General features: G+C 38.6%; 1 protein-coding gene across 1 annotated transcript in view; it reads right to left on the bottom strand.

The window, feature by feature from the left end:
- Positions 1 to 598: 598 nt before the first annotated feature.
- INSC (INSC spindle orientation adaptor protein) overlaps positions 599 to 16,257 on the bottom strand; it is a 170,639-nt gene continuing 154,980 nt past the window's right edge. Inside the window, exons 10-13 of the mRNA XM_063438881.1 lie at positions 8,730 to 8,796; positions 5,465 to 5,620; positions 3,081 to 3,157; positions 599 to 1,034 (exon numbers count right to left, since the gene is read on the bottom strand). Coding sequence (XP_063294951.1) covers positions 906 to 1,034; positions 3,081 to 3,157; positions 5,465 to 5,620; positions 8,730 to 8,796 — 429 coding nt within the window. The 3' untranslated portion in view covers positions 599 to 905. The remainder of the gene's footprint in view (positions 1,035 to 3,080; positions 3,158 to 5,464; positions 5,621 to 8,729; positions 8,797 to 16,257) is intronic.

Genomic DNA, 16,257 nt, shown 5'->3' on the forward strand with positions numbered 1-16,257 from the left:
GGTCAGATAACAGTAGAGTCTGACCCAACATGGTCACTCAGCCAGATAAAAAAAATGATTTTTTTTTTTTATAAAATATCAAAATACATCATTGAAAATATATGTATAATTGTCTCATTCAATGTAATAACCTTTTAAAAAATGAGATTTGGAAATTTGATGACAGTTGTTATGCTTGTTATACATCCCAACAGTCCAACGTCCTGCTCAGTCCTAGTCTGGAACCCCTGTCCTACGGTCCAGTGCTTTATCCTCTAATTTCATGATTCAGGAGATATCAGAGAAATGCTCCCAAAAAGTCCCGGGTGATCACAACATTATCACAACACTGAAATGCTTTATACATGGGTGCTCTGTCTGACACCCACTTTTTTACTTGTCCACCTTACCTGACATGACATTCATGGTGACACTGGCACCCCCACTGTGACCCCGCCTCACCCCATTCTGGTGCCATACCTCACAATTCAAATATAAGGAATTACACTTCAGTAAATATTAAATACAATTTTTATTGGACTAAACAAATGGATTACATCACACAATAGAATATGCAATGTTGCTGCATAGTTACAACTTTGGTCAGTGATTAAAAAAAAAAAAAAAAAAACACAAAACCAGAAATTCCATTAAAAAAAATATTTCACAAAATTCTGAGATGTTGCTGGCACTCGGAGATATAAAATGTATTTAGCTTTGCACTAAACAATATGATTTAAAAAAAATCTAGGTAATCTTTTGTAAAAACCACTTAATAAAACAATTGCTTTTCTTTGATAAACAAGGAATGATTTTCCTCATGTGTACCAGCGTTTCTTTTTGATAAATATGGCTATAAATTAAAAATATTTCCTATAAATGAATATTGTTAAAACATTATCTCATTGACAATATGTTTTTAGCTGCTATACAAAGCTTTCTTCCATGTTGGAGCAGAGAAGGAACGAGTCCACAAGCCGCGGTTTCACCAACTGCTCAAAGTCTGAATCTTCAAGGCCTTCGGGCTGAGTGGTTGCCAGTCTCCTCAGTGCCGCCTGAGACATCAAGAACACCCATAAAATATTTGTAAAATTTGCATTGTATTTTTGTTATGTTAGATTGTATCTGCATTGTGTATTATGTATTATGTATACTACGATGATCTGATAGCAGACATTTCTATTGGAGTGTACAAATAAGTAAGCATGCCATGACTGATTTCTAGAAAAAAATCCCTACCCTCCCAAGCCCGTGTATTTGTGGTAACATTTCTTTGCATACTCTCGAGAACATGGGTGGGAAGTGGATATTCCAAACTGACTGTAGCCTAATGTCATAATTTGCCTATGTGCTGGGCAGTTTGGCATTACACGGTCAGCGTCTAAAGCAAGGAAGCAGCCACCATCAGCCATCATTCTCTATAGCAAACCTCTCTAGTACATGATAGCTCCTTATAAATGGAATTTTAAATTACATATTTTTTTTTTGCCTATAAACCTAGACACAACCCAGACATTTATGATTTTCTCAATAGAGAGTCCATATAGTTTTAAAGGCGTGACATAATTTAGATCTGATAATATTTTGTGATCTGATAATATGTTGCTGATCTCTATTTCCAATATATGCTGCTATAGGCAAGCTAATGCAGAGAAGGTGTGGCAAACGTGCCTTTGCCTCGAGCTCCTGGAGGAGCCTGCTAGCTAGCCTCCTGCCCAAGGACTATGGGCTGTATCCAAATGTCCTGTTCAGGAGTTATTAGCAGCCATTATCAGCTTTCCCTGGGTGCTCCTGGTTTGGCACTTTCCCTTCATTCCAATGGAACCGAACACTAACTCCCTGGCGGCCGATCGCATGAGGAAACCATTATAGAACTAAATTCGGCATAAGGACTTTGTGGGTCCCCGGTGACCTCAGCGGGACTTAGCTGCAAATGTTATGGAACTGTTTTCGGCATGAGGTGACCGTGTGGTTCCCGGACAACTTGATCTGGGGTTTTGAGCGACTTTGCTTTTTGGAGAGAAGGTGCTTGAGACACCCTATATTTCGGACGCAGGAGTTGACCAGCCAAAGCACCAAATGCCCTGAACTGTTTTGGGCATAGAACCGTGTGTGCGATCAGTCAGAACTTTAACACAGTGGGGTTCCCCTACACTGCATAGATCTGAGTGCTATTTGGAGAAAATAGGCACTCAGATCAGGGCTATTTGGGGATGTATTCTTTGTAGGGTTATTTTATCTTTTCATTATGTTTTGGGGTACTTTTATGTTTTTATATTTTGTGTTTGCCTCTCTGTTCCTCGGAGATAATTAGCTTACCGGTCTTTAACGCAATTATCTCCCAGGCACAGAGATTTATTGGAGGGGCTTGTCTTGCTTTGCATGGAGACCCCATGCTGGGGGCTATGTATAAAAGCAGGAAACTTGGCCATAATAAACCAGCTCCTATACACCCTTCACTCAGTCTCGACTAGTGTTTGGGTGTACCATCTATACAGCTATAATCTTTGCAGGAGAGCTTTAATCACTAGAAGCTGGATCCAGTACCCTGTTCCATGGTGGTAAGGGATGGCGAGACCCCGGCCAAGCTGCAGCGGCAAGGGGCTAGAGTGCTGCTGGTGTCCCGGCAATAGCTAGGGAGTGTGCTTGGTGGAGGTACCTAGTCGGGGTACCAGGCGGTCCGCCACAGAAGGGAATTATATGAATTATTTATGGTTGTTTAAGGCCCAGTCAGAAAATTAGCTATTTTTCAGAACATGGAACTTGACTGTTGGCTGACTTCAGGCTATCCTCAACCATCAATTAAGTTGCTCAGAAGAAGTAGTTGTATAAAATTCTGATTATACTGACAGGAAGTATATTTAATATATATATATAATTTTAAAATATTCCACACATTTATGCAATAGTGCACACTTTCAAATATAAAATAAAATACAATATGTAGGACACACTGTGTATAACGAAATAAAACATATTTTAGCCAAACTATGACAAATAATTAAATTATGCTAAAAATCATGACACTTTAACTTTGTAGAAAATGTGTTCATGAAACAGTTTTACCTGAAAATGAAGAGGAAAGTTAAGAACAAACCTACCAGGCAAGCTACAAGCACGGCCTCACTGCTGTGCCTCTCATCTGGACATCGGCAAAGCTCGATAAGACGCGGAATGCCTGGAGAAAGAAATTACATTGTTCATCAGCCCAACTGCAATTCACACTACTACACTATAGTAACCTTCTTCTCTTTTCTCTGTATTACGTCTGCAATTCATTGTTGGAACTGCAGTGGATATTCGCAGCCCCACACAGCCTGGGATTTAAGGGTAAACCAGTTCCGTTTTGATGGGGATAAAGACAAAGGTTGAGTATTGAGTTCTATCTGATTATTCTACTAGTTTACAGAAATTTATGTCTTGCTTGCCCCTGTCTTGTGAAATTATCTATTATCTCTATTATCAGCTCTGAATTACTGGAACCACCCACTCTAATTGACATTATAATCCTGTAACCTTCACCGTTATTGGGATATTTATGTTTCTTTCTGTTTTCCATCTTAGATGGCATACATAATTCAGTCATTTACTGAAGCGTGAATTGTTGGGAATGGAAAGTGAATTTAACATTTTAGGCCAAATAGTAAAATTAATACATTTTCCATGTCAGCTATATCCCAGTTTTAGTGAATAATATGCAAAGAAACCTCTCTTTAGTAATTATAGAGAATGCCTAAATGCTAGGTTAAGATGGAAGTAACAACTAGAAAGGTTTCATAAATGACCAAGACACGATAAACATTTGACGTTAAGTTCCAATAGAAACCGAGCAGCTAATCTGTGTGAAGCAGGTGTAAGCGGTGAAATTAACATGTGTCATTACAAATACTGTGTGCATGTGGTTTCATACATTTTACACGTCAACAATCCACTATGACTAAAATGGTATTTCTGTGCCAATAACATACAGTCTCTAAAACTTGTATCCCTACATTTTTATATACAGAAAAAAAAATGTGAATTGGGTGCAGACCCAGAACATGCATTTCTAAATAGTGGTGAAAAATCTGAGACCAAAATCTGTACAAAATACAGTTCCCACAGGAAAGCATAAATTGATGAGTTTCTGGAAGCAGTTGAAGCTGTACGTATTGCAAGTTAGCATGCAAATCTCCCATGTTAAAATTAGTGTAGGACCCACCGATATTGGGGTACTGTGTCGGAGTGGTGGACTTAACACAATATGGCCATATGGTGGAACTGAATCCCCCTATATGCTTGCTCAGATAGGTGATTTGAAGTAGCCTTGTAAAATTGTATGCAGTATTTTTAGTTTTGTGTGTGTGCTGTTCCTTTAAAGGGACACTGTAAGCACCTACACCACTTCAGCTCATTGAAGGGGTCTGGATGCAGTGCCCTATCACCCTCAACTCTGAGCATGTAATTAATGCAGTTTTTAGAAACTGCAATAATTACCTGCTAGGGTTAACTCCTCCTCTAGTGGCTGTCTACTAGACAGCCACTAGAGGCACTTCCGGATTTGAAGGTGACTTTTGGTCGCCTAAATGACACTGGACCTCCTCACAATCTGCATGAGGACTTCCAGCGTCACCAGTGTCGCCGTAGTAAGCATTGAATAATGCTTTTCTATGGGAAATCCTAATGCGAATGTGGCCATTGCCGCACATGTGCATTAGGTCTCCCCCGCCGGTGTCGTCGGTGGTGGAGGAGTGAAGGCAGACCAAACCAGCGCCGAGGGACATCGGCGCTGGACCCAGGTAAGTGACAGAAGGGCTTATTAATCCATTTTGCACTACAAGGGGGGAGAGGAGAGCACTTGACAGAAGGGCAAGCTATAGTGCCAGGAAAACAAGTTTAAGTGTATCTTGCATCAATTTTTATGCAATCGCAAACATGCTAGGATAAGACATTACCCGATTAATGAATTATTTTTAAGTTAAAATGATGTACATTTACATAATTGGATCTTTTACGTATCCCTGAGCACTAGTTTGTGTACAATATTTCAGTTTCATGCTTAATGTATATGCAAAGTATATATCTTGTGTTTTAAATAAATCCCATTTTAAAACATGCTTGGCAGCAAAGGGGTTACATTTGAAAATGTCTTTTGGGATCACCATAGGTTCTATTGTGGGGACTGCAGACCATTTTCTTACATTTACCCTGGGGTAACAGGGTGACGAATAATGACACGCACACTAACATGTTTCATTAACTGTAGGTTTTGTTGGTATTTACTGTTTTCTGTAAATCTTAAATGTAATGTAATTAGAGTCATTTTGTTGATATCATTCACTGTAACACTTACAATTTATCCTGAATAAATATATTTAAAGAAGAAAACAAGGCAACACATTAACGGGTGTTTCCGAAGATGTTAATGATACGGGTGTATCATTACATATGCAAAGATTACTCTTTATAAGGTGTTAAATAAATTAATAATGCATCATGAACTTACAATTATACTTTACTGCCGCCTGTGCAAATTCGGGATCACGGCTTAGACGTGCAAGTGTGACCGCAGATTTTTGTTGAACGCGCTCACACGCTGAGATATCTGCCAAAATTCCCGTAGATGACTTCTCAAATAGCATCTCAATCAGAATTCGTACACCTTCAGAAAATCACCATTAAAATAAACTGAAACCGTTTCATTATATTACAACCTGTTAATGAATACAGAACATTCATTGCTGTAATGGCATCTTACTTTGAGAATTTTCCGATGCTGTATTTTGAAATAAAATGTTTATTTTCATGAGCAAAATAAAGTGCTAAATAATTATGTCTCTGATTCTTCACTAATAGATTGGGATAGTAACAAATTAAAATAATGGGTTTTGTTCACTAGAATAGAAGGAAAATATGCTAAAAAATCTAATAAAAAAAAAAAAAAATAAAGTAAACTTGTCTTCCGCAAATCATACTCTTTTTAGGTAGGTACAGATATAACTATAGGTTATGTTGGTGAGATCTCTGGCTCCGCTAGACTTCTTTCATACAGAGCATGGTGTTCTGGACTGGATGGAACCATTGTGAAAACATCCATCCAACCCTTATGCAGGCACAGACTATGAGATGTACAGTGTAACCTCACCATTTGGGGGCAGAGTTACAGCTCTCACCATTTTCTACACCCTTATATTCAGCCTTTATGTTAATGGCACAGCCATATAGTCCACTAGGGACAAACTCCATAAAATATTAAGTAACTCTTCATCCCCACATCAGCTAGTATTGTGGCTGCACAGTCTATAGATTAAAGGAACACTATAGTGTCAGGAATACAAACATGCATACCAGACACTATAGCTCTAAGATTGTCGTTTAGGTTTCTGACCCCGCTCTCCCTGCAGTAAAAAGGTAATTTACTCACCTTTTTCCAGCACCACACAGGGTCTCATTTTGGCTGGCTCCACCCCCTTGACTGAGATTATCAAACTTGATAATCTCAGCCAATCTAATGCTTTGTGAGGCTATTGCACATGCACTGTGAAAGACCATGCTGGCCGTCTGAGTGACTGCCACTAGAGGTGTTTCTAGGCAGTAATGTACAGTAAGGGAAAAACACTTTTGATCCCCTGATGATTTTGAACATTTGCCCACTGACAACGATGGTAGGTGTATGGTAGGTGTATTTTAACAGTGAGAGACAGAAAAACAAAAAAACAAAATCCAGAAACAAAAGTTATGAATTGATTTGCATGTCAATGAGTGAAATAGGTATTTGACCCCTTTGACTTACTACTTGGTGGCAAAACCCTTGTCGGCAATCACAGAGGTCAGACGTTTCTTGTAGTTGGACTCCAGGTTTGCAAACATCTCAGGAGGGATTTTATCCCACTCCTCTTTGCAGAAGTCATTAAGGTTTCAAGGCTGGCGTTTGGCAACTCGAACCTACAGCTCCCTACACATATTTTCTATGGGATTAAGGTCTGGAGACTGTCTAAGCCACTCCAGGACCTTAATGTGCTTCTTCTTGAGTCACATCTTTTTTGGCTTGGCTGTGTGCTTTGGGTCATTGTCATGCTGGAATATCCATCCACGACCCATTTTCAATGCCCTGGTTGAGGGAAGGAGGTTCTCAACCAAAATTTGTCGGTACATGGCCCCATCCATCGTCCCTTTGATTTGGTGCAGTTATCCTGTCCCCTTAGCAGAAAAACACCTCCAAAGCGTAATGTTTCCACCTCCATGTTTGACAGTGGGGATAGTGTTATTGGGGTCATAGGCAGCATTCCTCCTCCTCCAAACACAACGAGTTGAGTTGATGCCAAAGAGCTAGATTTTGGTCTCAGCTGACCACAACACATTCATCCAGTTTCCTCTGAATCATTCAGATGTTTATTGGCAAACTTCAGACAGACCTGTATATGTGCTTTCTTGAGCAGGGGAACCTTGCGGGCGCTGCAGGATTCCAGTCCTTCATTGCATAGTGTGTTACCAATTGTTTTCTTGGTGACTATGGTTCCAGCTGCCTTGAAATCATTAACAGGATCCCTCTGTGTAGTTCTGGGCTGATTCCTCACCGTTCTATAGATCATTGAAACTCCACAAGGTGAGATCTTGCATGGAACACCAGACCGAGGGAGACTGACAGTTATGTTGTGTTTCTTCCATTTGCAAATAATCGCACCAACTTTTGTCACCCTGTCACCAAGCTGCTTGGTGATGGTCTTCTAGCCCATTCGAGCACTTGTGTAGGTCTACAATCTTGTCCCTGACATCCTTGGACAGCTCCTTAGTCTTGGCTATGGTGTAGAGTTTGGAATCTGATTGATTGATTGCTTCTGTGGACAGGTATCTTTTTCAGGTAACAAGCTGAGATTAGGAGCACTCCCTTTAAGATAATGTACCTAATCTCAGCTCGTTACCTGTATAAAAGACACCTGGGAACCAGAAATCTTGCTGATTAATCAAGTACTTATTTTACTCATTGACATGCAAATAAATGTATAACTTTTTTGTCATGCATTTTTATTGTTTTTCTTTTTGTTATTCTGTCTCTCACTGTTAAAATACACCTACCATTTAAATTATAGGCTGATCATTTCTTTGTCAGTGGGCAAATGTTCAAAATCAGCAGGGGATCAAATACTTTTTCCCCTCACTGTAAGCGCTGCCATTTCTCAGAAAAGGCAGCATTTACCTTAAAAGGCCTGCAGGGACAGACTGTATTTACCAGAACAACTACATTAAGCTGTAGTTGTTCTGGTGACTATAGTGTCCCTTTGAACGTATTCTTATCAAAGTGACACTGACTCATTTTTGGCTTGGCAGGTGTACCCTAATAACCAATAACTGGTTTTTGGAAGAGCATGATTTATAGATTGCTTTCTGTGGCTTTTCATTAAAGTAATGTTATTAGTTATTAGATGGCTATTATTATTATTATTGACTCTGACTAGCGCCCAGACATTTAACCCCTTAAGGACACATGACGTGTGAGACATGTCATGATTCCCTTTTATTCCAGAAGTTTGGTCCTTAAGGGGTTAAAGCATACCACTACTATAAAGGCAGAAGGGTAAAAAAAAAATTTGAGGAATTATTTGGTGCAGATAATTCGTTTTCAAATTTCAAGCCAAAAAATATCTCAAAAATGACTTTCTTTTCTACTGTTTCTCAAAGTTACTGTTTCACAAACTGTTTCTTTGTAAATGGAAAAATGTATTCTCACCAAAAGTTTCAGACAGCAAATCATGCCAGTTGCACATACGTACCATTTTCTAGAACGATTTCAGATGCACACTGATCCAAGATTGACATGTTGGCTAAAATTGTCACAATCTGTACAGGAAAGAAATACATAGATACTATAACGTGATGTACATAAAATGTAGATCTTGCTCTCTTTCCTATTGCCCATATGTTATTATACAACATATACATTATTACATATTTGTATTATACAGGCAGGAGGTGTTATTTATACTCTATTCAAAGAAAGACGAGTTGGCCAGTACACCTGTATCCCAGATTTAGACTAATCCCATGACAATCTGTTTTATTCTTGGATGGAGTGAGCGGGGCTAATGATATAGCATGTAGATCAGTTAATTTTGTCATAAGATGATGCATGATTTAGAAACCACAAGACCTGCTCACAGTGAATTTAGCCGGTTTAATTTAATGAATTAATTATCTCAATTTACATCAACTATATTTAAAACCTTTGAGATTAAACTTGTAATACCTGTCTGTATCATTGCAGACAATGCACTGTAAAAAAAAAAAAAAAAAAAAAGCTTTGGGTTCACAGTGTCTTTGTTACGATATTGAGAGGTTATGTGAATTTCTTTGATATAAATGAGTTATTAACACTTGGATTTCTGATAGATATTTTTCTAACAGCAGTTAGATGAAATACCCTTTATACAACGTCATTAGAAAGGAAGAAAAAGCATGTTATTAATAAACAAAAACTAGTTTGTGTATTATCGAGTTTAATTTGCCTTTGTTTTTAGGATTGAATAAAAAGTTGGAAGACAGCGGGGTGTATAAGAAGATAAATGCTTTGAACGGCTTAAAGAACTGCTTATTAAAAAGTTGAGGACATTTTATAATTCCCTAATCTCGTCAGTACATTAAGAGCCATAAATTAATAACAGCCAGCCGTCAACTTGAGAAAAGCCAATCACATGAATTTCGCGCGCATGTACCAGCTTATTTCAAACTTGCACCTCTGCAAGAATATACCGAGTAAATATAACGGAATGACCTGCTGGCTACATCTTTTGTTTCGAAACAAACACTCTTTCCTGCTAGAATTAACTTAGCATGAAATCAAATTACCATTCATTAAAATCTCAACGTGATATGCCTTGAGTAATCATGGGAATTTATTGCATAGCAAACAATGCACAGTGGTTCTGGGAAAATGTGGCGATTTTCAAAGAAATGAAACCCTTGCAAAGCCTGCACTTCATTTAATATGTCCAGAGCAAAACACAATTTAAATATAATGAGAATTTTCCCTGTGCCATTCAGAGGTGAGTTGGAGTCTTTCTGTCTCCATGGTAAAATTCCTCGTTACTGACCGAGTCCAAGATCTAAAATGGAACTTTTTACAGGAGTAATTGTAGCCGGACGAGGTAAGTTATAGCACATTTAGTGGAGTGTTGGCAGTTTAGCTGCTAAGGGCAACATCTCAGCTGGCAACAAGGTATGTCATGGTATAAATCAGCTTGCCCTTAAGGTCACACTTTGTAGTCCACACTATAAACAGGTCACTTTCTGACATTTAGTGATTTTTATTAGAAAATTCATTAAATTATGCTAAGGTTAATAAAATCAGAAGAGATTTATAGAGAGCTAAAGTGAAAAATGTCAATTAAAGAAAATTAACAGAGTTCAGGACACATTCATCAATTGGGAATTAATGATTTCTTTTGCTTATAATATGGATAAAAAGGTAATTGGAAAAAAGAAACAAACAAACAAAAATCATTATATTATCATTTTATGATGCTAAATGTTTCTTTCTGATAACATCTCCTAACATTTCACACAGACAAAAAAGGACCCTTTCATTTTAAAGGTGTAAGAGAGGGTGTGGCCAGAGGTGTTCTGAGAAATTTTAGGTGACTAATAATTTATAGAATTAAAATGTAATTTATAACAAGAACAATGTATCTTATTTCCACAGACTGATTTCTAAACACATTTATTGTAGTTTAAAGACACATTACTGGGAGTATTATTGCTGTGGAGCTCTGTTATACACTCAGACACATTACTGGGAGTATTATTTCTGTGGAGCTCTGTTATGCACTCAGACACATTACTGGGAGTATTATTGCTGTGGGGCTCTGTTATACACTCAGACACATTACTGGGAGTATTATTACTGTGGAGCTCTGTTATACACTCAGACACATTACTGGGAGTATTATTGCTGTGGAGCTCTGTTATACACTCAGACACATTACTGGGAGTATTATTGCTGTGGAGCTCTGTTGTACACTCAGTCACATTACTGGGAGTATTATTGCTGTGGAGCTCTGTTGTACACTCAGTCACATTACTGGGAGTATTATTGCTGTGGAGCTCTGTTATACACTCAGACACATTAGTGGGAGTATTATTGCTGTGGAGCTCTGTTATACACTCAGACACATTACTGGGAGTATTATTGCTGTGGAGCTCTGTTGTACACTCAGTCACATTACTGGGAGTATTATTGCTGTGGAGCTCTGTTATACACTCAGACACATTACTGGGAGTATTATTGCTGTGGAGCTGTTATACACTCAGACACATTAGTGGGAGTATTATTGCTGTGGAGCTCTGTTATACACTCAGACACATTACTGGGAGTATTATTGCTGGTGAGCTCTGTTATACACTCAGACACATTACTGGGAGTATTATAGCTGGTGAGCTATGTTATACACTCAGACACATTACTGGGAGTATTATTGCTGTGGAGCTCTGTTATACACTCAGATACACCAAACAGTTTGAGCTTGTTTAGTAGAGCAAAAGGGGGGCATCAGAGTTTTGGCCTAAAATAGGAAATGTCCTCCGAAATAGGGACATTTGGGAGGTGTGTAAGAAAAAGAAACTTTTGCCATGAAATAATACCAGATTTTGGATGCTGTAAACTATGTCTTTATTTAACACCACCTCACATGAAATATTGGACTTATACATTGTTTTTTTTTTTTTATTGTTTTTTTTTATTGTTTACAATTTAAATTTTCCCTTCTGTTTAATGTGTCTAAAACATATGGTGATAAAAGCCACAATATATATAAAAGGTATGTACAAATTTATTTCTGTCATCTAAAAAAACATACATCAATATAAAATTATTATGTTACGGTGTGTGAGTCGTGTCCTCTCTTACTTCAGAAATACCAGTTAGCCCAATAAAATGTCAAATTCCACTGGGTATCCCTGCTAACTAGATGCAACAGCCTCAATCATCCACGCTAAAACATGGTTCGGTTCTCTGATGACTGAAAGCATTCATCAAATTTCAAATGCAAAAATATATATATAAATGTGATTGCAGGTTATCATAAATGTTTTCAATTACATCTTTCTAATTATAGTATACAGGAATGACTCCTTGGAGGAATAGAGATTGAGCCCTGATTTCATTATCTTTTAGCAGTAAAACTCAATGTGACGAGTTACAAGTTGGGGAAAAGTAAATCATTTTCTAGCATTACCTTAACATTTCAGGTTTGTCTGGCTTCCTGATAATTTCTAGTAATACTGAGTAGGGGATGGAAGCTTAGTGCACTTTAATATTTATTTTATTTAACTCCGACCCTCTGTAAGACACTATGGGTCATCCCCTCCCCTTCATCATCAAAATAGCTGAATCTCACACCCAATCAGGGATCTTTCTCGGAATCACTCTTCTCTGAGTGGTTGACAAGGCCCAATTAGAGAACAGTATTTCCCCTGAAGATCTGAAATGCTGGCATTGAGCATATTATGCTACACGTAGATGCAGACCCCTTCTTAACCCCTTAAGGACACATGACATGTGTGACATGTCATGATTCCCTTTTATTCCAGAAGTTTGGTCCTTAAAGGGTTAAAGGATAATGCCAAGAGCAATGCTCGCTGTCCTCTTCCCTGAATTTGTGCCATAGCCAGGAGATGATAGGAATATTTATTTAATGAGCTTGCTACAGTACAGTATAAGAACATTTGTCAATAAAACACTCTAGTGCAACAATGTTCCTACACCAGAATGTGCCTCAGTTATTACATAATGCCCTACCCAAATTCCCACACACCAATACAATAACACAATACCCACATTCCCACACACCAATACTGTAACACAATACCCACATTCCGACACACCACTAATATAACACAATACCCACATTCCCACACACCAATACTATAACACAATACCCACATTCCCACACACCACTAATATAACACAATACCCACATTCCCACACACCAATACTATAACACAATACCCACATTGCCACACACCAATACTATAACACAGTACCCACATTCCAACACACCAGTACTATAACACAATACCCACATTCCCACACACCACTAATATAACACAATACCCACATTCCCACACACCAATACTATAACACAGTACCCACATTCCAACACACCAGTAATATAACACAATACCCACATTCCCACACACCACTAATATAACTCAATACCCACATTCCCACACACCAATACTATAACACAATAGCCACATTCCAACACACCAGTAATATAACACAATACCCACATTCCCACACACCACTGATATAACACAATACCCACATTCCCACACACCAATAATATAACACAATACCCACATTCCAACAAACTAGTAATATAACACAATACCCACATTCCCACACACAATACTATAACACAATACCCACATTCGCCACACACCAACAATATAACACATTACCCACATTCCCACACACTAATAATATAACACAATACCAACATTCCCACACACAAATAATAAAACAAAATACCCACATTCCCACACACCAACAATATAACACAATAACCACATTCCCACACACCAATAATATAGCACAATACCCACATTCCCACACCAATAATATAACACAATACCCACATTCCCAAACACCAACAATATAACACAATACCCACATTCCCACACACCACTAATATAACTCAATACCCACATTCCCACACACCAATACTATAACACAATACCCACATTCCAACACACCAGTAATATAACGCAATACCCACATTCCCACACACCACTAATATAACACAATACCCACATTCCCACACACCAATAATATAACACAATACCCACATTCCAACAAACTAGTAATATAATACAATACCCACATTCCCACACACAATACTATAACACAATACCCACATTCCCCACACACCAACAATATAACACATTACCCACATTCCCACACACTAATAATATAACACAATACCAACATTCCCACACACAAATAATAAAACAAAATACCCACATTCCCACACACCAACAATATAACACAATACCCACATTCCCACACACCAATAATATAGCACAATACCCACATTCCCACACCAATAATATAACACAATACCCACATTCCCAAACACCAACAATATAACACAATACCCACATTCCCACACACCACTAATAACTCAATACCCACATTCCCACACACCAATACTATAACACAATACCCACATTCCAACACACCAGTAATATAACACAATACCCACATTCCCACACACCACTAATATAACACAATACCCACATTCCCACACACCAATAATATAACACAATACCCACATTCCAACAAACTAGTAATATAACACAATACCTACATTCCCACACTCAATACTATAACACAATACCCACATTCCCCACACACCAACAATATAACACATTACCCACATTCCCACACACTAATAATATAACACAATACCAACATTCCCACACACAAATAATAAAACAAAATACCCACATTCCCACACACCAACAATATAACACAATACCCACATTCCCACACACCAATAATATAGCACAATACCCACATTCCCACACCAATAATATAACACAATACCCACATTCCCAAACACCAACAATATAACACAATACCCACATTCCCACACACCACTAATATAACTCAATACCCACATTCCCACACACCAATACTATAACACAATACCCACATTCCAACACACCAGTAATATAACACAATACCCACATTCCCACACACCACTAATATAACACAATACCCACATTCCCACACACCAATAATATAACACAATACCCACATTCCAACAAACTAGTAATATAACACAATACCTGTAGCGGAGAGCCGATCTTTCACAGCTATTCTCCACTAGAGATCCCAGTGAGGCTCAGGAACAAGGTGATGATAAGTCCACAGGCAAGGTTTCTAGCAGGTAGAGTAATACAGCAATATCCCCATCGCAATCCCAATAACTGGACGACACACAGTTTCAGGAGTAGTACTCACAAGCTTTATTCCACAGTTCCTTATAAAGCCCTCTCCCATGCAAGGGAGGAGGTTCTATCACTTAAGACATTATCCAATCTGTGAACAGTAACCTCCCACACATCTCCTCCCCTCCTCTAGCATCATAATCCCCTTATCATGTACATAGTTTTACCCAAGTTTTGGATGTACCCTAAATACTTGGGGTACATCCACAAATCCAATATCTCCAGATAGCCCTAGTCTGGAGGAACAACATATTTTAAAATCAGCCCATTCGGATAAAGCGTTCGGGAGTTATGGGACTTTAAAGTATTGACCGACCGCAGGGGTAAAGTATCCGAAAACAGTTCCATGCATTTTGGCCCTGCGGTCGGTCACAAACAAGGGAATGAAAACAGGCGAATTGCCTGTGTTATAGAGCCTGGAGAGGGTTTGAATGAATTCCCTTGTTTGTGGGGTTCTTTCTACCGAACGGCGGGTCATTCGGTAGTTTCTATACGAATTTCTGGAAGTATGGAGGTCTCAGCGGTGTTTGCCTAGTCAAGTGTCCGATTTTAGTTCCAGACACTCGACGGCAAAACACCGCTGTTCGGCAGTTTAAGATGGCCGCCGCCACGTGTTCGTATCCCGAATGGCGGCCACCCAGAGGACAAAGACCACACTGCACGAATAGGTAATTACCCGTTTGCAACATTGTTGCAAACGGTAATTGAAGGCACACTTTACACAGGGTGGTCTGGCTGTTCGGTAGTTTCATTCCCTTGTTTCATTCGAATGATTCTACCGAACAACCAGAGGAATACAGTACTTTACACACATTCAACTACCAATATAACCGGATACAATGATTTCTATGCATGTTCACACACATTAAACTAGCAATATGACCAAATACAATTATTCCCATACATGTTGTAGGACAGCCCGGTACCAATCCGCTACAATACCCACATTCCCACACACAATACTATAACACAATACCCACATTCCCCACACACCAACAATATAACACATTACCCACATTCCCACACACTAATAATATAACACAATACCAACATTCCCACACACAAATAATAAAACAAAATACCCACATTCCCACACACCAACAATATAACACAATACCCACATTCCCACACACCAATAATATAGCACAATACCCACATTCCCACACCAATAATATAACACAATACCCACATTCCCAAACACCAACAATATAACACAATACCCACATTCCCACACACCAATAATATAACTCAATACCCACATTCCCAAACACCAACAATATAACACAATAC

Source organism: Pelobates fuscus, chromosome 12 (assembly GCF_036172605.1).
Source record: "Pelobates fuscus isolate aPelFus1 chromosome 12, aPelFus1.pri, whole genome shotgun sequence".
NCBI lineage: Eukaryota > Metazoa > Chordata > Amphibia > Anura > Pelobatidae > Pelobates > Pelobates fuscus.